At 36.1% G+C, this 23,819-nt stretch overlaps 1 protein-coding gene across 11 annotated transcripts in view; it reads left to right on the forward strand.

Moving 5' to 3' along the window:
- FAM169A (family with sequence similarity 169 member A) overlaps positions 1-23,819 on the forward strand; it is an 84,584-nt gene that overhangs the window by 36,244 nt on the left and 24,521 nt on the right. For all 11 annotated transcript variants that reach the window (XM_074384742.1, XM_074384749.1, XM_074384736.1 and 8 more), the window contains 2 exons: positions 15,320-15,499; positions 23,302-23,430. In XM_074384742.1, coding sequence (XP_074240843.1) covers positions 15,320-15,499; positions 23,302-23,430 — 309 coding nt within the window. The remainder of the gene's footprint in view (positions 1-15,319; positions 15,500-23,301; positions 23,431-23,819) is intronic.

The following is a 23,819-nucleotide window of genomic DNA, read 5'->3' on the forward strand; positions in this document are numbered from 1 at the left end:
TGTCAGTCTGTTCTTTTAGTCAACTTATTAAGCATAACTCCAAATTACATTTGTAAATAGTATACTTTGTAAGTTACAATTCTAAATATTTGAAAGTCATCTATTTACAATGAAAGTTGTGCCTACAGAGCAAACAGGAATTTAATTCAGAATTATCTAGAACCTGTAAAAACTGAGTAAGGGCTGGGCGTGGTGGCTCACGCCTGTAATCCTAGCACTTTGGGAGGCTTAGCTGGGTGGATCACCTGAGGTCAGGAGTTCTGGCCCAACCTGGCCAACATGGCAAAACCCATCTCTACTAAAAATATAAAAATTAGTTGGGCATGGTGGCACATACCTGCAGTCCCAGCTACTTGGGAAGCTGAGGCAGGAGAATCACTTGAACCTCTGAGGCAGAGGTTGCAGTGAACTGAGATCATGCGCCTGTACTCCAGCCTGGGTGACAGAGTGAGATGCCATCTCAAGAAAGAAAAAAAAAAAAAAAGAAAGAAGGAAAAAAAAGGGAAAGAAGAAAAAAGAATAAGAATTAAAATAGTTTCTGAGAACAGAGGCTATTTCTTAAGTTATAAAAACCTTATTTACACTGTTTGCCTTCTTAGGGTTCAGAAGGAAAGATAGTATATATTTCCTTTAAATACTGGTGGCACCATTTGAGGGGAAACTTAGGGAAATAAATGCATACAAATGGAAAATAAGAAGTATAAGAGATAACGATAATTGCTTGTAGTGAATTTTTGAGTTTTTTGGCTTTGCTTTCTGAAATAGATTTGGAAACTACCTAGCATATAATTTGCTCCTTTGATTCCTTTATTGTGAGAATTATTTCAAATTTTTAGTAAGTTATGGTTTGAGAGATAAGAATTGAGTGATTTCATTTCTCTTTTGTTACATTAACCATTTCTTTCTCATTGTATTTCAGTATTTGATAAGTAAACTGTAATATATCTCAAGAATATAATATAGTCATTTTGTTTTCTGTCAATTGTGGGGCTCCAAATAGAATATAATTCGGTTTTTAGACAAAAAAGCTGCTTTTAGGTAGCAGTTTACCCTGCAAAGATGTCTGACAATACCTCCTTTTTTTTTTTTTAAAGAGAGATAAGCATATTAGTTAACATCTTCCGAGTTTTATCCATTATAGTAGAATATCCTGTTAGGAAGAGACACCTGTTCCCTACCCCCAAATCTCAAGAAAAAATTGTTTCCAGGTAGAGTTATAAAACTTTATATTCTCTACATTTCAAATCAAATTCTATTATTGTTGAAAAAAATACATATAGACTAACTTAAGCTTTTATCCTGGTTATCTTTTTGTTTTTAATTTTTATGAATACATAATAGTTGTACATATTTTGGGGGTACATGTGATATTTTAATATAAGCATACAATATGAAATGATCAAATCAGGGTAATTGGGGTATATATCACTTCAAATATTTATCATTTCTTTATGTTAAAAACATTCTAATTCCATTCCTCTACTTATTTTGAAATGTACAATAATTATTATTAACTAAATGTATAGTAACTATTGTTAACTATAGTCACCTCATTGTGCTACTACCAACTGCAGTAGGATCCATGCATGTTTGTTTTTGTTTTTGTTTTTGTTTTTTTGAGACAGAGTTTCGCTCTTGTTACCCAGGCTGGAGTGCAATGGTGCGATCTCGGCTCACCACAACCTCCGCCTCCTGGGTTCAGGCAGTTCTCCTGCCTCAGCCTCCTGAGTAGCTGGGATTAGAGGCATGCGCCACTATGCCCAGCTAATTTTTTATATTTGTAGTAAAGACGGGGTTTCACCATGTTGACCAGGATGGTCTCGATCTCTCGACCTTGTGATCCACCCACCTCGGCCTCCCAAAGTGCTGGGATTACACCACGCCCGGCCTCCATGCGTGTTTATAAACATTCCACTGCAAAATATTAGCAAAATTTACACTCCAGGAAGCTGCATTATACAGTAACTCTGTGGCTTTATAGCTTCTCCAGATGCCTACAAGATAGTATTCAGACAGTTTTGAGGGATGATGACTTTTCCTTTCCTTGTTTAGACTCGATTACAAGTCTGTTTTATGTGTTTCTTTTTTGAGATGGAGTTTCGCTCTTGTTGCCAAGGCTGGAGTGCAATGGCGCAGTCTCGGGTCACCACAACCTCTGCCTCCTGGGTTCAAGTGATTCCCCTGCCTCAGCCTCCTGAGTAGCTGGGACTATGGTCATGTGCCACCATGCCCAGCTAATTTTTGTATTTTTAGTACAGATACGGTTTCACAATGTTAGCCAGGATGGTTTTGATCTATTGACCTCGTGATTCATCTGCCTCAGCCTCCCAAAGTGCTGGGATCATAGGTGTGAGCCACTGAGCCCAGCTGGGTTTCTTTCTTTTCTTTCTTTCTTTTTTTTTTTTGAGATAGAGTTTTGTTCTTGTTGCTCATGCTGGAGTGCAGTGGCATGATCTTGGCTCACTGCAATGCCTCCCTCAAGTTCAAGTGATAATTTTGCTTCAGCCTCCCAAGTAGCTGGGGTTACAGGCATGCGCCACCATGCACGGCTACATTTGTATTTTTAGTATAGATGGGGTTTCTCCATGTTGGTCAGGCTAGTCTGGAACTCCTGACGTCAGATGATCCGTCTGTTTTGGCCTCCCAAAATGCTGGGATTACAGGTGCGAGCCACCGCTCCCAGCTGGGTTTCTTTTAGAGGGTCATTTTATTATTTTTTTGAGCCAGGCCTTCCTCTGTTGCCCAGGCTGGAGTGCAGTGGTGCAATCATCGCTCACTACAGTCTCAACCCCCTGGGCTCCATTGATCTACCTGCCTCAGCCACTCAGGTTATTTTAGTTTTCTATTTAAGAAAACTAGACTTTCTTAAAAGTTTACTATTACTTTCCTTTGAACCTGTGTTTAATTAATTAAACAATTAATTCATAAAGCATAGGCTTAGCAACAGATAGAGACTAGATCTGTGTCATAGGAAAATAGCAAATTACTGCTTATCTTTGACCCATGTGGTGCCTTGCATTCATAAGAAACCATAGATGCTAAATCCACAAATACCTTTGTCTTATGGCATAGCACTAAAGACTTAAAGGAAAGCACTTGAAAGATAATTGAAAATGCTCATGGTTGCAAAATCAGATTATTTTATACTCTTTCCATATGAGTACTTAATATGTAACAAAAATTTACCTGCAAAAATAGTTTATAAAAGGATAAAAACTGCAGGGATAGCCTTTTTATGACACAGAAGAGAGTGTAAAAGAAGAAAAAATTGTTCTATACTAAGTTTTACAATAATTGTTATACTAAGTATTACGTAATATTTTTTAGTTTAGGACACCATTCAGAATTTATTGACCTCAGTCATAGAACTTTATATTCAAAGTCTGTATAAGTCATACATGTACTCTTGCAAAGTTTTCTCAGAATTTTATAGTGAAAATTTGGATGGCATGTCGAGGAGTTGACATTGCTGTTGGTAGACAGGGTATGGCTATAATGCTAATGCTTTGGTTAAAGATGTTGGGTTGAACACATGCATCAGCCTCTACTGTCTCTTGCAACACCACCGGAATGACACTAAAGACATTTTTAAACAGCATAAATCCCAAATTGCAAAGTGAATAAGAGGGGAGTGTAAGAGCAACAAAATGCTATAATCTGGGGAAAGGGAATGTAGTAACTGAATCTTAAGATGCCATTGCCAAAGGCAGGAAGCACCACATTTATGTTGCAGAGCCTTCAATAGGTTCAGTTATTAAAACACTAGGTGCTTCTGGGAGATGGAGCTTTAGAAAAGGATTGGCTGAAAGTTCCTTCCCTAATGCAGCACAGCTGGACAGTTGCCCCAGCCTTGCTCTGGGAAAAAACATACTCCTGTGGGCACGTGAAGACTTTCAGGTGTGGTGGCAGCATTTGTGTTAGGGAATAAATTATCTTCCTTCTCCCGTTTTACAAAATGAAGGTATATCTTTCATCTAACCTTAATCTTACTAATCTGGATTTGTAAAAAGGTCCGAAAGTCCCATTTTAAAAAAGGAAAAAAGAAGGTGGGGGGGCTCTAAATAGTTTTGTAGTAGAAGTGGAAAAAGTGACTGGATATAATTAGGTAATACTCTTTTGTAAGTCAGGTGGTTTCTATTTCTTTGTTTTTAACAAAAATGAAAGGATTTAATTGACTTGTGTTTAATAATGTCAGGTTATTAAAGATAATTTTTTATAATAGATCACTGTGTGATATCGGGCACATAACCAAGGGCACTTCCATTGCTGTAATGAAGGATTTTCTAGTTCCTTCTTATTTGAATGAGGTTCTTTAGCACTTGTATCTATAAAAATAAAATAGGAATACGATTGATGCTGAACCTGTCTCATTCTGGTAGTAATTCATGAACTCATAAACCAGTTAAAAAATGATAAGATCCAGGCTTGTGTCTGTAATTCCAGTACTTTGGGAGGCCGAGGCGGGTGGATCACCCGAGGTCAGGAGTTTATGACCAGCCTGGACAACTTGGTAAAACCCCATCTCTACAAAAAAATACAAAAATTAGCTGGACGTGATGGCAGGTGCCTGTAATCCTAGTTACTTGGTAGACTGAGACGGGAGAACCACTTGAACCCGGGAGGTGGAGGTTGCAGTGAGGTGAGATTGTACCATTGTACTCCACCCTGTGTGACAGAGCGAGACCCGTTTCAAAAAAAAAAAAAAAAAAAAAAGATCTATTTCATTCATAGGTGCATTTAAAATAGTATTTTGGTTGTTTTGCTTAGTAATTAGTTTTCCAGATATATATAATACATTTGTGTTTTGATTGCTTATATGCTAATATTATAATAATTCCGAATTTCTTTTGGATTGATACTTAGACCATTAGGCTCACAAGAAGTTTTTAAAATTTATATTTATGTACAGATATATTATTGTAGGGAAAAATGATAGGATAATCAATAAACTTCCATGCATAAAAATATTACATCAGAATAACATTCTGTGGAATAAATATCATAGCAATATTAGTGCAAGGAGAAGAAGGAACAGTGTAAAACTGTTAAGGAATAGTTTGTTCAATGGATGGTAGCATTTATCACATTGATTATTGTTTCTTGAGTCCATCTCATACATTTAAAAGAAGAATGCAATAGTTTTTTTTAAAGTCAAAATTATTAACGCCAAAGGGAAAATGGTAAATTTATACAGAGAAACCTGGCAGGCACCATGTTAACCAATAGATTATAGTTAACTTCACTAGTAATAAGACATATCAACATCATGTGCCCCATGGTACATGATTTACTGAGAAGGACACAGTGTCATTCTGTAGGATTTTTGCCCAGAATTTATTATCTCAGTTTATTTATGAGAAAACATTAGACAAAGCCAAATTGAGAGAGTTATTCTATAAAATAACTGATAGTCTCCTATAGTGTCAAGGTTATGAGTGACAAGGGGAGTTGGAGGAATTATTAAAGACCAGAGTTTCAGGAGATAGTAAACTAAATGCAAGAAGGAGTTCTGGATTGGATTCCAAAAACAGAAAAGAACATTAGTGGAATAATGTGTGAAATCTGAATATGTAGTTTATCTAATAGTACTCATAGTATCATAGCAATGTTAATTTCCTGGTTTTGATAATAGTACTTTGGCTTTGTAGATGTTAACATTAGGGTGAAGGATATATGGTAGCTCTTTGTAATATCTTTGCAAGTTTTCTGTAACTGTACAATTATTTTTAAAATAAATAGTTTTTGAAAAGTCAACAGTATGTCAGAAGTCACATCCTTTGTAATGATGCTTACATGAAAATTTTAGATATCACAAAGATGTGTGAATATATGGCATTTCAAAATAATTTTAATGGCTACATGAGCAAAAATGGAGGAATTGGAGGAATTTGACTAGGCCAAAAGAAAAAAGAAACTAAAAATACCAGTATAAGTGGTTCCCCTAGGAAAGGCTCCAGCCAGATCATCATGCTGTGAAGTTCATTGCCAGCGAGTCCCATCATGCACACAGAGCTTCTAATTAGTTTTGAATATCTCATTCTTAACTATGAACAGATAGTCATAGGTAAGGAAGGCCACTGATGTGAAAAATGGCAATCAAAGCAAAAGAGAATAAAAGAGATTTGGAGGAGAAGACAATGTAAAAAATGTAGCCCTTAAAATTTTGGAAAAGTTAGTCATTGTGTTAATGAAATAAGAACAAGATATATTAACAATGTTTATAAAGCTCTTAGAGACTAAAAAGTCCAATAAAAGGAAGATTAGGTTGAGGAAACTGATGGAGAGCAGACACAAAAACCCTAAATGATGGTAAATGGGAAGAAAAGATAAAGTTAGAGGAATCATTTAAATAATAGATGTTTCAGGAGGAGAGAACAGAAATTGGAGAAGAAATTACCAATGAAATAATTCATGAACATTTCTTGAACTGTAGAACACAAATTTCCAGATTAAAAGGGCCCATTGAGCATCTATTACAATGAATCAAGATATACTCATACCAAGATTATTGTGAAATTACAGAACATCTGGAATAGAGCAAAGATTTTGAAAGCTTCCAGAAAGTGAGAGAATGATTTAGACAAAAGATAAAGAACCAAAATGTCATTAGAGTTCTCAACAGCAACATGAATACTAGAAGCAGAATAATGCCTGTAAGATACAAAGGGTAGAATGATTTCCAGTGTATTCTTTACTCTCACTCTTTATTGTCAAATTACCAATAAAGAGTGAGAGTAAAAGAAGAAAATTTCTAGATTTTCAGTCTTAAAACAATTTACCTGTCATGCACCCCTTTTCTGGAAGTGAGTGGAGTTTGTGCTCTACTAAAGTAAGAAAGTAAGTCAAGAAGGAAAGATGGGATCAGAAAACTAAGAGAGGAAAGGAAGGAGATCCCTAAATCTTAACTATGTCGGTTGTAGAGTTGTATGTTACTAGCTTCTGTTTAAGTTAAATTTTAAAATTCAGTTTCTCAGTCATGCTAGCCACATTTTAAGACCTCAGTGGTCACACGTGACTAGTGTCTACTGCATTGGACAGAGTAGATACAGAACATTTCCATCATTGCAGAAAGATCTTTTGGACACTGCTTTTTCTAGAGATTGACTGGATTAGAGCAGATCAGAAAGCACTGGGACATTGATTTAAGAAGATAGAATTATTAGAATACCTGATGTGTTTGAAATTATTGAGATAAGATTTACACAGTTACTGGAGACTTTGGAGGATAAAGAGATAAGTTAATAGTAGCAAGGGAAATCAAAATGTACAAGAATAAAGAAATTTTCATGGCATACCATATGGCTCAGTTGTCAAAAGCATTTCTGTAATCATAATGTAAATACTGAAAATTGATCTAACAAGCAATTACAAATTACTATTTTGGGGTGTTGGGTTTTTTTGTTTGGGAAGTGTGTTTATGGTGGAGTTGAGATTGGGTGATAAGAGCTAAATTATCACCTAAGTTCTAGCTATCTATGTCTAAAATGGAAAAATCAAGAAGTGGAGATCAAGAAGTATATAGTAAGTTACTTAGAGAAGTAGAAGTAAATACCAAAAAGATCAGCTAAATGGCTTCAAAGTGATTGCTTTTGGGATGTAGAAAGTGTGTTTGTGTATGTGGATCAGGAAAGTGGTCACAGAGCTGCATTTTTTTTTTCCTTAACAAGTCTTACATGACTACTGCATTCTAAACAATGTTACGGATAATTTTGATTAAAAACAAGAAGTATACATTTAAAAAAATGAGGCTATGTCCAGAGTATAATCACTGTCTACCAAAAAGCTAGCTAAACTTTATAAATCCTTATGGGCCTGGAATGATCAGGGCTATCTGTTAAAGGGCTATGCTAACTAGAAAATTAATGAAAAAGTCTCATACAGGTATTAAAATAATACAAAAAAACCACTGGTTAGTTCAGTGGAAGTTTTGTGACTGTTGGCCTATATCAAGAAGTATATAAAGATGCAGATTTGTATAAATTAGATACCATATTTTGGTATAGGCAAGCTCAGAGAAAAAATAAAATTGAGGTCACTATCAGCCACTATGTTTTTGAAATACTCATTGTTATTTGACTTCAACTGTGAATTGCCTTGATCCAATCTGAAGACTAATATTTTGGGGAAGAACAATCTAGTCAACAACTGTTAAGTCAGTCTAGCTCACTACTGAAGGGATTTATGACCAGTACCAGGAAGTGTATTTCTGGTTTTCGTAATCATTTGAGATAATTTGTAATGGAAGCATTTTTCTTTTTGATCCAGCTCCTAGGGAGGCTGAGGCAGGAGAATCATGTGAACCCAGGTGGCAGAGGTTGCAGTGAGTTGAGATGGTGCCATTGCATTCCGGAGCCTGGGCAATAGAGTGAGACTCTGCCTGAAAATAAAATAAAATAAAATAAAATAAAGTATACAATTAAGTTTTTAAAAATACATTCACAGAATTATACAACTCTTACAGTAACTAATTTTAGATAATTTTTATCCCTCCGTTAAAGAAACTTTATTAGCAGTCTCTCTCCATTTCCTCCCCACGCCTAGGCCCCAGTGCACAACCACTCATCTATTTTATATAAATGGAACCATATAATATGCAACTTTTTGTGTCTGACATCTTTTGGTTAGCATAACATTTTCAAGTTTTATTCATATTGTAGCATCTATCAGCAATTCATTCCTTTTTATGACCAAATAATATTCCCTTGTATAGATGTCTCAGTTTTGTTATTCATCAGTTGATGGCCTTTGGGGTTGTTTCTATTTTTTGTTGTTGGTTGCTATTTTGAATAATACTTATAGGAACATTCGCGTACAAGTTGTTGTTTGGACATGTCTTCACATCTCCTAGAGTATGTAGTTGTGGAATTGCTGGGTCATACGGTAACTCTGTTTTGCCTTTTGAGAAACTGCCAAACTGTCTACCATAGGGGCTGTATCATTTTACATTCCTACCATCAATGTGTGAGGGTTGCAGTTTCTCTACATCTTAGCCAACACTTGCTATTTGTCATATTGTTTATAGTTCACCTAGCAGATGTGAAGTGCCCGGGCCATTGTAATTTTGATTTGCATTTCCCTAGTGACTAAGAATGTTGAGCATTTTTTCATGTGTTTATTGGCCATTTGTATGACTTCTTTGAAAGAAATATTTATTCAAATCATTTGCTTTTTTTTTTTTTTTTTTTTTTTTTTTTTTTTTTGGAGACTAGTCCATGCTCTGTCACCCAGGTCGGAGTGCAGTGGCATGATCTCAGCTCACTGCAACCTCTGCCGCCTGGGTTCAAGTGATTCTCCTGCCTCAGCCTCCTGAGTAGCTGGGATTACAGGTGGGTGTCGCCATACCCAGCTAATTTTTGTATTTTTAGTAGCGACAGGGTTTTGCCATGTTGGCCAGGCTGGTCTTGAACTCCTGACCACAGGCCCATCTTGGCCTCCCAAAGTGCTGGGATTACAGGCATGAGCCACAGCTGTGGCCCAGTCATCATTTGCCATTTTTAATTGGGTTGTTGTAAAAACATTTTCCCCAACTTTATTGTGGTATAGCAGACATACAAAAAACTGCCCATATTTAAGGTTTAAAATTGTGCTTTGACATATATATATACAGCTGTGAAACCATCACCACAATCAAGATAATAAACATATCTGTAATCTTAAGTTTATCTTTGCCATTTTGTAATCTATTCCTCTCTCCCCTGTTTGTCTCCAAGGAAGCATTTTGCTGCCTGTTAGTGTAGATGAGCTTGCTTTTTCTAGGATTTTATATAAATGAGGACATAATAGTACATAACTCTTTTTGACAGTTGGTGGGGTGAGGTTTGGGTTCTTTCAGCACATTTTGAGATTCATTCAATTCATAGACCATAGAATTCACTTTTTTACAGTGTAGAAGTCAGTAACTTTTAGTATTTTTATATACTTATACAGCCATTACCACTATCTAATTCCTGAACATTTTCATCACCACGGAAAGAATCCCTGTACTAATTGGCAGTCACTTCCCATTTCCCTTACACCACAGTCCCTGGAAACCACTAATCTAGATTCAGTGTGGGTTGTCTTTTTCTTTTTGAGTTGTAAGATCTCTTTATACATGTTAGATATGAGACCCTTGTCAGATACATACTTTGGAAATGTTTTCTCCCGTTCTGTGTGTTGTCTTTTTACTTTCTTGACTGTGTTCTTTGAAGCCCAGAAGTTCTTAATTTTGATGAGGTCAAATTTATCTACTTTTTCTTTTATAACTTGTGTTTTTGGTGTTGTATCTAAGAAGTCTCTGCCTAATCCAAAGTGACAAAGGCTTACACCTATGTTTTCTTCTAAGAGTTTTAGCAGGTTTAGATCTTATATTTAGGTTTAGAATCCATTTGCAGTTAAAATTTGTATACGATTCAAGGAAGGGGCCTGACATTATTTTGCATTTAGATATCTAGTGGTACTAGCACCATTTGTTGAATATAATTTTCCCTTATAGAATTGTCTTTGCACCCCTGTTGAAAATCAGTTGGCCATAAATATGAGAGTTTGTTTCTGGACCCTCAGTTCTATTTCTTTGATCTGTGTATCTGTTTCCATACCAGTAACATAATGTCTTGATTACTGTAGCTTTGTAGTAAGTTGAAATTTGGAAGTGTGAGTCTTTGTCAGGATTATTTTGGCTATTTGGGCTCCTTATCATTTTCATGTGTTTGGGCTGAACTTCACAGTTTTTGTGAAGCAATTCACTAGGATTTTGAATTTGTAGGTTGTTTTGGAAAACATTGACATCTTAGCAATATTAAGTGTTTAGATCCATGAACATGAGATGTGTTTTCATTTATTTTAGTTGTTCTCTAATTTCTTATAACAATGTTTGTATGAGTTTTGTACAAGTTTTGCATGTCTTTTTTTAATTAGGTATGATTTTTTGATACTGTTATGTATTGTTTTCATAATTCCATTTTTTGGATTGTTCAATTGTTAACATACAGAAATAAAAATGATTTTTATGTATTGATCTTGTATCCTGCAATCTTGCTGAACTACTTTGTTTTAATAGTTTTTTCTTTTTTTTTTAGTGTATTCCTTAAGATTTTCTGTATGTAAGATCATGTTACCTGCAAATAGAGACAGTTTTACATTAACTTCCTGATCTTTTTTCTTGCCTAATCTGGCTAGATCCTCTAGTACAATGTGGAATGCAAGTGGTGAGAGTAAATATCCTTGTCATGTTGCAGATCTTAAGAGGGAATATCTGCTGGTTCACTATTATCATGTTAACTGTGGGTTTTTTTTTTTTTTTTTCTTGGTAGATGCCCTGTATTTGGTTGAGGAAGTTGAGTATTTTTATAGTGAAAGGTTGGGTTTCATCAAATGCTTTTTCTCCAGCTATTGAGATGATCATGTAACTTTTGTTTTATTTACATTCAGATGTTTTATTTACATTCAGAATGAGCTCTTTCATTCTTGATTTTGAGGTAAGTCTCCTGCATTACAGTGGTTAAAGACAGACATTAGTAGTGGTCTGCATTTGTATAAATGGCAGAAGTCTTTTGGGTGAATAAAAATAAATACTCAGAGCACATAGAAAAGAGAAGGCCAGCCGGGCGCGGTGGCTCAAGCCTGTAATCCCAGCACTTTGGGAGGCCGAGGCGGGTGGATCACGAGGTCGAGAGATCGAGACCATCCTGGTCAACATGGTGAAACCCCGTCTCTACTAAAAATACAAAAAATTAGCTGGGCATGGTGGCGTGTGTGCCTGTAATCCCAGGTACTCAGGAGGCTGAGGCAGGAGAATTGCCTGAACCCAGGAGACGGAGGTTGCGGTGAGCCTAGATCACGCCATTGCACTCCAGCCTGGGTAACAAGAGCGAAACTCCGTCTCAAAAAAAAAAAAAAAAAAAAAAAAAGAAAAGAGAAGGCCAAAGATGGAATTTTGAGGAATATAAACAATCTAACATTTGTTCTAAGTTAAATTTAGTCTGAGCTAGTAAATTTAATGAAAACATTACCTAAGGCAGCAGGTTTTAGTTTTTGCTTTACTAGGTAAATTTACAGCTTTTGGTATGTCTTAAAAGTCTTTGATAATATGGAAAGTTTTTCTGCCCTTTGTTTGATTGCATTTGTATGAGTCAGACTCTGGAGAACAGAAGTATTAATATATAAAGTGTAGGCAAAGAAAGAGAAGCAGCATGATTTTCTGATTATCTGAAAGGAACATGTACATGGCAAATAAATAGTAGAAGAACTTTAAACTTTGTGAATACACTGCTTGTTCCATAAATTAGCCATTTTAACACTAGTCTGAGATACTGGAATTTTCCTTTTCTCTACTTGAAGGAATGTTTCTGTGAAAATAGGAAAAAAATTCATGAGAAACTTTCTTCACATAAGTAGTAGTCTTTTGTAGGAGCTTGAAGCATGCAGAGTAGTGAACCATAGATCCTCAGACTTTGTATTGAGAGCTAGAACTAGACTGTGCTTTCCCTTCTCATTGATTTTTGCTTTGTACTTCAAACTTTACTACTACTACTTAATGTCTGTTGATTTCATGATCACTGCTATTCTTACTATGAAAAACCCTCAATTTCAGGGCCGGCCACATTGGCTCACATCTGTAATCCCAGCACTTTGGGAGGCTAAGGTGGGTGGATCACAAGGTCAGGAGTTTGAGACCAGCCTGACCAACATGGTGAAACCCTGTCTCTTCCAAAAAACCCAAAAATTAGCTGGCAGTGGTGGCACGGACCTATAATCCCAGCTACTCAGGAGCTTGAGGCAGGAGAATCACTTGAACCCAGGAGGTAGAGGTTGCGTTGAGCTGGGATCATGCCACTGCATTCCAGCCTGGTGACAGAGTGAGACTCTTGTTTTTGTCAAAAAAAAAAAAAAAAAAAAAAAAAAAGAAAAAGAAAAACCCTCAATTTCAAAACATTGAAAACATAATGGTTGCATTAGCTTGTTGGTCAGAGTGTTATCAGAAAGAGGTCCAAGAGAGGTTCTTGGATCTTGCATAAGAGAGAATTCAGGGTGAGTCCATAGAGTAAAGTGAAAGCAAGTTTATGAAGAAAGTAAAGGAATAAAAGGATGGCTGCTTTGGGGTAAGAGCAGCCTCAAGGGCTGCTGGTTGCCCATTTTTATGATTATTTCTTGATGATACACTTAACAAGGGATATATTATGTATGGCCCTCCTTTTTAGACCGTATTTGGGTAACTCACTTATGTTGCCATTGCATTTGTAAACTCGTGGTGCTAATGGGAGTGTAGCAGTGAGGAAGGTCACTCTCATCGCCATCCTGGTTTTGGTGGGTTTCTTTTCTGCAAGCTGTTTTATCAGCAAGGTCTTTTATGACCTGTATCTTGTGCTGACCTCCTATCTCATCCTGTGACTTAGAATGCCTTAACTGGGAATGCAAACCAGTAGGTTTCAGCCTCATTTTATCCATCTCCTTTTAAGGTAGAGTTGTGCTGGTCCAAATGCCTCTAACAAGATTACTACTTAGGTTCCTATAGGAAATTTAAACCCTTAGAAATAGCCTAACTAAATGTCAGCAGTTAAGATCTAAGTATATTGGCAGGCGTGGTGGCTTATACCAGCACTTTGGGAGGCTGAGGTGGGGCAGATCACTTGAGGTCAGGAGTTCAAGACCAGCCTGGTCAACATGGTGAAACCCGTCTCTACTAAAAATACAAAAATTAGCCGGGTGTGGTGCTGGGCCTGTAATTCCAGCTACTGGGAGGCTGAACAGGAGAATCACTTGAACTCAGGAGGCAGAGGTTGCAATGAGATGAGATCGTGCCATTGTCCTCCAGCCTGAGCAACGAGTGAAATTCAGGCTCAAAAAAAGCAAAAGCAAAAAAAAAACAAAAAAAAAACTACATATATTACCATATTCATTACCAATTCTAAATTTAAATTAGTTGATAGTCTCGGAGATTGTTCCAGAAAGTTATGGAAGTTCTCCAATTCAGTCATAAATAGTTCAAATTACTTGCTTGAACTGAAAAAAAGTTGTTATATTGATCAACTCATTAAATGATATGATTGGTAAGACAAATTTTTGAGATGTTTATCTGACATTTTGTTTCTTGTTTGAACTACATTGTTAGAGTTACCCAAAATCATATGAATAATCTGAGAATAATATTTTATTTGAGGCAAAAATGATAGAATAATGACTTTTAACTATGAATTCTAAAATTAACAGTAAGTATGACACACCACCACGTTCCCTGAACTTGTAAACTATCTTGATATATTAAAGGAGTTAGTATATCTATTGGGATGGTCAAAACCCATACAGCAGGGTTCTTTTTTATTTTTTAATTTTTTTTATTTTTGAGACGGAGTTTCGCTCTTGTTACCCAGGCTGGAGCGCAATGGCGCGATCTTGGCTCACCGCAACCTCCGCCTCCTGGGTTCAGGCAATTCTCCTGCCTCAGCCTCCTGAGTAGCTGGGATTACAGGCACGAGCCACCATGCCCAGCTAATTTTTTGTATTTTTAGTAGAGATGGGGTTTCACCATGTTGACCAGGATGGTCTCGATCTCTTGACTTCGTGATCCACCCTCCTCGGCCTTCCAAAGTGCTGGGATTACAGGCTTGAGCCACCGCACCCGGCCACAGCAGGGTTCTTAAAAGACGAATGAACATAGTTGTAATAAGGAGAGAGATACATAGACACTACAAATTATTTTGCCTGTTTAACCTTAAACATACTAAATATATTTAGCATTATATCTATAGGAAATTATATCCATGTCTAAGACAAATGTTTCCAATTAATTACAATCTATAGTCCTCAAAAATTTGGAGAACTAATTCGTTTCTTTACTATCATGAAGTAGATAAAAATGAAATGGTATTCATTAGGAAAAATGCAGAGGGAAAAGATGAATGTTAAAAAAAAAATAAAATACAGGTCAGAGACATCCTCAAAGAAAAAAGGACATTTAAGTACTAAGGTTATAGTATAGTCATCAGGTTCTCTTCAAATTTGAAATTTTAATAGTTGATGAGTTTTAAAGTTGCATAAGTCTATAGACAGTGATGGTATATCTAATACATATAGTGAAGTATGTATTTTCAAAATGGTACTGAGCTATTTGTCCTATATGTTATGATACTACTGTCAAACATAAAATACGTGGCTTCTGTCATTATCACATGTATACATTATAATGTCTAATAGCTGGAAAACACTTTATAACATTTATATATTTAACATTTTTTGATATAGGAAAATAAACATTTTTAGGAAGACTGTTAACTTATGTCACTAAATGTATATGTATTTTTTAATGTGTGAAATTATTGGATTTCTGTTCTTATTACTGCAGGAAGCATATGTGCCTCTTTTCTTACCCAAAGTTACCAACTGCCAGTTCTTGATACAATGTTTCTAAGGAAGAAATACAGAGGTAAAGATTTTGGGCTTCACATGCTGGAGGACTTTGTTGATTCCTTTACAGAAGAGGCACTTGGCTTGCGGTATCCACTGTCTTCTCTCATGTACACAGGTAAATGGACTAAGTTAAAAAATGATAAACTTGTCTCTGTGTCACTTGTGACTTGTTTCTCCAGAATACTATAAATGTGTATATATCAATAGCACATAAATTTGGAATCTTGGGCTCTGTAGAACTAAATTTTGCCAATAAGCCCTTCTGTATTTGTTTTCTGGGGGTTAGGTAGTCTTAGAAAAAACTTTAAATGTAATTAATGCCATAAAAATTTCCGGACACAGTGGCTTACGCCCGTAATCCCAGTACTTTGGGAAGCCAACGTGGGCGGATCACCTGAGGTCGGAAGTTCAATACAAGCCTGGCCAACATGGTGAAATTCTGTCTTTACTAAAAATAAAAAATTAGCTGGGCATGGTGGCTTGTGTTTCTAATTCCCACTACTCGGGAGGCTGAGCCAAGAGAATTGCTTGAACCCGGGAGGCAGAGGTTGCAGTGAGGTGACATCATGCCACTGCACTCCAGCCAGGGTGACAGAGTGAGACAGAGCCTCCATCTCAAAAACAAAACAAAACCAAACCAATATCTGCCATAATATTTGCCCAGTTAAAAGTATACAACTCAGTGTTTTTTAGTATATTCATAGTGGTTCAATCAAAACCAGCAATTCCAGAACATTCTCATTACCCCAAAAAGAAACCCTGTGCCAATTAGCAGTCACTGTCCATTTCCCCTTCCTCCATCTGTAGCAACCACTAATCTGTTTTCTGTCTCTGTGAATTTACTCATTGTGGACATTTCATATACACGGAATCATATGGCATGTGGCGTTTTGTGTCTGGCTTCTTTCACTTAGCATGTTTTCAAGGTTCATTCATGTTGTAGCATAAATTGGTACTTCATTTCTTTTTATGACCGAGTAATATTCCATTGTATGGCTGTACTGCAACTTGTTCTAAAGAGATGTTCCAATTTACATTCCCATGAGCAATATTATATGAAGGTTATAATTTTTCCACATCTTCATCCTCACCAAGATTTGTTATTAGCTGTATATTTTACTACAGCCATCCACATCCTCACCATTTGTTATTATTTATATATTTTATTACAGGCATCCTAGTGGATATGTAGGGGCATCTCATTATAGTTTTGCTTTGCTTTGATGTTGAATGTCTTTTCATGTACTTACTGGTCATTTGTATACCTTCTTTGGAGAAATGTCTATTTAAATCATTTGACCATTTTGAGGGGGTGCACTGATTTGTTTATGGTAGTTTTTACAATTAACAATAAATTTCAGACATACAAAAAGGTATAAAGAAGCTGAGAATGTTGGGATATGCCTGTTACCTCAGTTACTCCAAAGGCTAAGGTCGGAGGGTTCCTTGAGTCCAGGAGTTTGAGACCAGCCTGGGCAACATAGTGAGACCTCATTTCAATTAAAAAAAAGTTTAAGGAGTAAGGTGTTGGCTGGGCATGGTGGCTCATGCCTTTAATGCTAGCACTTTAGGAGCCCGAGGTGGGCAGATCACATGAGTTCAGGAATTCAAGACCAGCTTGGGCAACATGACAAAATCGTACCCTACAAAAATTACAAAAAATTAGCTGGGTGTGGTAGCTTGTGCCTATAGTCCTTGATACTTGAGGGGCTGAGGTGGGAGAATTGCTTGAGCCCAGGAGGTTGAAGCTGCAGTTAGCTAAGATAACACTACTGCACCCCAGCCTGGTAACAAATTGAGAGCTTATCTCAAAAAAAAAAAGAATAAATAAATGAATTAATAAATAAAAAGAAGGTATCAAATACTCATGTACCATGTCAGCATGTACCATCCGTGAGAAATGGCTTGCTGCCAATGTGGTGGAAGTCTTCTGTGTACTCTTACCCAATTAGACTCACTCCCTTCTCTGGGATGAGTACTGTACCTAACTTGGCACTCACTTTTCTCACACGTTTCTTAGACTTATAATACATATATGTATGTTCTCAAACAATATATCATGTTGCTTTACATATTCAAAAACTATAATATGCACTGTTTGAATTTGTCTGCAGTTTACTTTCTTTACTCATCTTTATATTTGTGAGATTCATCCATGTGGACTCATACAGTTCCATTTATTTTCAATGGCGTATTCTATTTTATGGACATTCCACTTGGTGGTGATTTAAAACCATTAGTGGGTTTGGTTTTGAATTTATGTAAAGGTCATGTAACTTCTGAATGAAGTAAAATTTAATCCTACATAGTAATTAACCTAGAAACTTTATGAAGTATCATTTACTATTGATTTCAGCCTAACAGCAGTTATTTATGTCCACTGAAAATATATTTTTGTTCCAAATCTTCCTCACCTTCTTTAATATCAGAAGCAATCCAGAAAACAGGAACCAAGTACAGAATTGGATGCCCACCTTGAATCATTTTCTCTCTACACCCATACATGAGAGTGGGATGCGCATTATGTGCCCTTCGTTAATCCTAAAATGCCTTACTCTAATTACTGCGTTGCTGAATTTGAGGAGAGATGCAAAGACATCCACTGCAGGCGGAATCCCTTAATACTTACTCTCCTCTGTGATTCTAGTGATAAATAAAATGAATACCAAATGAATTACAGATGATCATCAGCTAATTTCTATCATTGCATAAAGCCTTAGCACTTTGTGAGGCCAAGGTGGGCAGATCACTTCAGGCCAGGAGTTCAAGACCAGCCTGGCCAACATGGTGAAATCCAATTTCTATTAAAAATACAAAAATTAGCCAGGCATGGTGGCACATGCCTGCCATCCCAGCTACTCAGAAGGCTAAGTCACGAGATTTGCTTGAGCCTGGGAGGCAGAGTTTGCAGTGAGCCAAGATCGGGCCACTCCACTCCAGCTTGGGTGACAGAGCAAGACTCTGTCTTCAAAGAAGAAACTAGGCAGGCCTAGTAGTGTGCACCTGTAGTTTCAGTTACTTAGGAGGCTGAGGCAGGAGGATCACTTGAGTACAGGAGTTTGAGGCTGCAGTGAGCTACTGCACTCCAGACTCAGGGAAAGAGCGAGATCCTGTTTTCAAAAAAAAAAAAAAAAAAAAAGGGCAAATATCTATTATTATAATTTATTATATACAATAACATACACCAATTTTAAGAGTACATTTTAATGACTTCTGACAATTGTATGGACCCTTTCTACTGTAGACACAATCTAGATAGATAATACTTTGTTTCCAAAAGTTCCCTTTGTGCACCAGTCCCCCAGCTTCCTTCCCCTCCAAACTCACTCCAGGCAAGCACTGATATGCTTTCTGTCAGTACCATTTAGATTTTTCTAGAGTTTCATGAAAAATGGAAATATATGGTGTATATACTTTATGTCTGGCATCTTAGTTTTGAGGCTCATTGATGTTGCATGTCTCAGTACTTCATTCCTTTTTTTTATTTTGCTGAGTATTTCTCTCTCTCTTTTTTTGAAATGGAGTTTCACTCTTGTTGCAGAGCTTGGAGCACAATGGTGTGATCTTGGCTCACCACAACCTTTGCCTCCTGGGTTCAGACGATTCTCCTGCCTCAGCTTCCTAAGTAGCTGGGATTACAGGCATGCACCACCATGCCCTGCTAATTTTGTAATTTTAGTAGAGACAGGGTTTCTCCGTGTTGGTCAGGCTGGTCTGGAACTCCCGACCTCAGGTGGTCTGCCTGTCTTGGACTCCCAAAGTGCTGGGGTTACAGTCGTCAGCCACCACGTCTGGCCTTGCTGAGTATTTCTCACTTTGATTGTACCACGGTTTATTTATCTGCCTATTGATAGACATTTGGTTTCCTTTCTTTCTTGGCTATTATGAATAAAGGTGCATGAAAATGTCTTTGTATGGACATTTGTTTTCATTTCCTTGGAGCAAATACCTAGGAGTGTCATTACTGGTTTTTATGATTGTGTTTAACTTTGAGAAGTTGCCAAATTAGTTTCTAATAAAGTACTTATGTCATTTTGCATTCCAGTTAGTAATGTGTGGAAGTTCTGGTTGCTCTACATACTCATTAACACTTGGTTTTGTTAATCTCTTTAATTTTAGCCTTTCCTAGTAGTAAGGCTATCTCACTTACTATGTGGTTTCAGTTTGCGTTTTCCTGAAGACTAAAGATTTTGATTATCTCTTCATGTAATTATTGGGTAATCATATGCCCTAAGAAAGGGTAGAAAAAGTGAGGTGTTTGCTCATACCTTTTGCTTATGTTTGTATTGAATTCCTTGTCTTCTTACTGAGTTACGCGTTATTTTTGTGTCTTGGATATGAGTTCTTTGTGTATATTGTTAATTCTTTCTCATGGCCTTTTCCTTTTCTTAATCTATATGCATTTGTTTCAAGTAAGTTTTAATATTATTTAGTTTAAATCTCCCATCCGACTATTCTTTATTTGTCCCATTTGTTTTTTCTCTTTTTTTCTTTCCTTTTGGAAGTACTTATCAGTGTTCTATTTTAGCTCAACAGTTGGTTTATTAGCCATGCCTTTTTGTTTTGTTTTGTGGCCTGTTGTGTTGGTTTTCTCCAGCTTCCTCCATCCTTTTAGTTTTGGAAACTAAACCCAGAACATATGAAAAATATTTTCAAATATACAGGGAAAAAATGGATAGACTAGTATCCTAATTTCTGTACCAAGTCTAGATTGAACAGATGTTAAGATTTTGCCATTTTTATTTTAGTTTAAGAGAGAACTAAATACAATGTTTATTGATTGTAATAAAAGATACAGTCGATGTTCTCTTTGAATCCTTCGCTAATATCATTCTCCTTTCTCCTTTCCTCCCCAGAGATAATTGCACTCCTGATGTTGGTGTTTATTTTCCTGCTTACAGTTTCATATTTATGTCTGTAAACATTATACAATATTATTTAGTGTGCTTTCTTTATTTTTTTGTTGTGGTAAAAAATTGTATATAATACCTTATTTGTAGGTGAACAGTTCAGTGGCACTTGCACACAGTGTTTTGTACCCATCACTACTGTGTATATCCAAAACTTTTTAATCATCCACAACATCAACTTTCTCCCCATTAAACAATTAACTCCTGGTTTCCCCTACTCCCATCTTCTGGCAACCTCTTTTCTACTTTCTGTCCCTATGAATTTGCCCGTGCTAGGTACCTCATCTAAATGGAATTGTAGAATATTTGTCTTTCTGTATCTGGCTTATGTGACTAAATCTAATGTTTTTGAGGTCCATGATGTAGTCCATTCCTTTTTATGGCTGGATAGTTTCCCTTTGTATGAATATACCATATTTTGTTTGACCATTCATCTATCGATGGACTCTTGGGTTGTTTCTACCTTTTGGCCGTTGTGAATAATGCTTCAGTGAACGTTGGCATACAGATATCTGTTTGAGTCTCTGCTTTCATGTTTTTTGAATATATACCTGAGGGTGAAATTGGTGGGTTATATGGTAATTTTGTGTTTCACTTTTTGAGGAACTGTTTTCCATTGTGGCCGTACCACTTTGTTTAATGTTTTTAAGCTTTACATAAATGGTGGCATTTTGTTCATTTATTGGCCCAATTTTTACTGAGCATTTTTAAAAGAGTTATCAATGTTGATTTAGGTAGCTATAACTCATTTATTTTAAGTACTGTATAGTATTTTTGTTACATACATATTACAGTTTATTCATATATTTCCTTACTATTGAGCACTTAGGTTAGGTCCCCATTAAAAATAGTCCTGTAATGAATATTATAAATGTTTTCTGCATATGTACAGCTGGCCCTCGACTTACGATGGTTTGACTTTTGGTTTTATGATGGTACAAAAGTGATACTTATTTAGTAGAAACAGTCATTTGAATTTTGATCTTTTCCTATGCTAATGATATGATACTCTCTCATGAAACTGGGCTGTGGCTGCCAATCAGCTTCCAGCCAGCCAGGTGATCACAAGGGCAACCAACCAGTTGAATACAGAGTACTGTATTCAATAAACTGTATGAAATATTGAAATATTGAATACAGAGTACTGTATGAAATATTCAACAATTTATCATAAAATAGATTTTGTGTTGGATGATTTTGCCCAACTGTAGGTTGTAGTCTGTGTTCTGAACTTAGGTGTTTAGAACACATTTAAGGTAAGTGAGGCTAAGCTATGATGGTTGGTAGGTTAGGTGTAGTGAATACGTTTTTGGCTTAATGGTGTGTTCAATTTATGATGGGTTTAACAGAATGTAACCCCATTGTAAGTCAAGGAATATTTGTATAAGGTATTAGGGTTTATACCTCAAAGTAAAATTGGATCATAAAATGTGTCTCTTCAACTTCGTGTTGCAAAATTATTCTCCCACCAGCAGATTGTGTGTTTCCATTTCCCTTATTCTTGGTGCTTGTCATTATCCCACAGGTGTGAAAATCTAATCTTCTTGTTTTATCTTACCTTTCCTTGGCAGTAGTGAGGTTTATCATCTTTATCTTTGTTTATTGGCCACTCAGATTTCATGAGGTATAAATTTCCTGTTGATAGTCTCTGCCAGTTTTTCTTTGGGATAACCTTGTCTTTTGAATTCCATTGTAGAAATTCTTTATATTTTCTGAGTACTAATCCTTTGTTTTACCCTAAATGTCTCCTAATCTGTGTCTTTCTGGTATCATTTTCATGTAGAAGGGTGCAGTTCAATACAGTAGTCACTAATTTAAATATAAGTTAGAGTTAATTAATATTAAATAAAAATATAAGTTCATTTCCTAAGTAGCCACTGTGGCTAGTGGCTATTGTATTGGACAGTGCTGATGATGGGACACGTCTGTCATCCCAGAAAGTTCTGTTGTACAGTCCTGATATATACTAGGTTTTAAATCTTAATAGATCATAATTTTTCATCATGGACTGTGATTTTTGTGTCTTTCGTAAGAAATCCATCTGAACCCTATTCTCCTATGTTTTCTTTTAAACATTTTGTTTTTCACATTAGGTATTAGAATTTGTTAAGAATTTATGTTGATGTGAGGTCAGGATCTGACTTTATTATTTTTTTTTAATAAGGATTTTAATTTTAGCACCATTATTTTAGTAGTTTATCCATTGTTTGCTGAAATATAATGCCTTTTCCATCATTTGGCAAGTTGTAGTTTATATGTGGTTCTTTCCTAGTGGAGTTTCTTTGTTATTTATTTGTGGGTTTTTTTGTTGGTTGTTTGGTATTTTACCTCTCCTCCTTCCCACCCCACAGTCTGTTTATATATCTTTATGTCAGTACTAGGTTGTTTCAGTTACTGTGGTTTTATAATGATTCTTGGTATTTACTTGGACAAGTCTCTATCCTTATTTTTCTTCTTCAAAATTGACCTGAATATTGTTTCTTTCTTTCTTTCTTTCTTTCTTTCTTTCTTTTTTTTTTTGGAGTTTTAAAATTGATGTATAATAGTTGTACTTACTGAATATTTTCTTACCCTTTATTCTTTCATTTTGGGATTTGGGATCAAGTTTGTCAAATTTTATTAAAAAATAAGTTACGTTGGGATTTGTTTGCAATTGCATGGAATTTATAGATCAATTTGGTGAAAACTGGGACATTTATACTGTTCAGTCTGACAGTCTTTTTATTCAGTTCTGTGTTGGACACCTCAGTAACATTTAATCACTTTTTTCTTTAAAAGCGAAGTACATTTTTAAAGGATGTTTATTGTTTGGTCATGTTAAAACTTGTATTTGGGATTTTATTTAGAATTTTTATTTATAAATGAGACTACTGTATACTTGTGTTGGTGGTGTTTTGGTATCAAGGTCATGTAAGCACCATTAAGTGAGTTAGGAAGCTTTCCATCTTCTGATTTTCAAGACAGTGGATATTTGAAATTTCTAGAAAATTCTAAATGTGTTTTTCAGCTTGCAAGCAGTACTTTGACAAATATCCAGGAGATCATGAACTCCTTTGGGAAGTTGAAGGTGTTGGACACTGGTACCAGCGAATACCAGTCACCAGAGCATTACAGAGAGAGACACTTAAAATACCAGGTAGGAGTGTTTTCAGTTTGAACATAAGTTCAGTTTACTTATTTATTTTTGGTAGCCTATCCTTGCTGGCACACAAGTCCAGTTTAAAAAGCAGTGGCCAATAATGGTTGTGTCTTAGAGTCCAGAATAGTGGTGTATTGTAATGTGATCTATTCTAGTAACATAATCTCTTGTCTGAAGTTTGAATTTTTGTGATTATATTAACGTTTGAGTTCCTAGTAATAACGAGACCTAGAACAGCTCAGTAGGAATTGATGGGTAGGAAATAAACATAGATTACTGAAATGGCATAGAATAGGCACCAGGGGGGTCCAGAGTACCCACTAATCTCATGTACTCCCCAAAGCCCCTAAATACTTAAAATTAACTATTTACCATTGTATATAATG

This window comes from Saimiri boliviensis, chromosome 1 (assembly GCF_048565385.1).
Source record: "Saimiri boliviensis isolate mSaiBol1 chromosome 1, mSaiBol1.pri, whole genome shotgun sequence".
In the NCBI taxonomy this organism is placed as follows: domain Eukaryota; kingdom Metazoa; phylum Chordata; class Mammalia; order Primates; family Cebidae; genus Saimiri; species Saimiri boliviensis.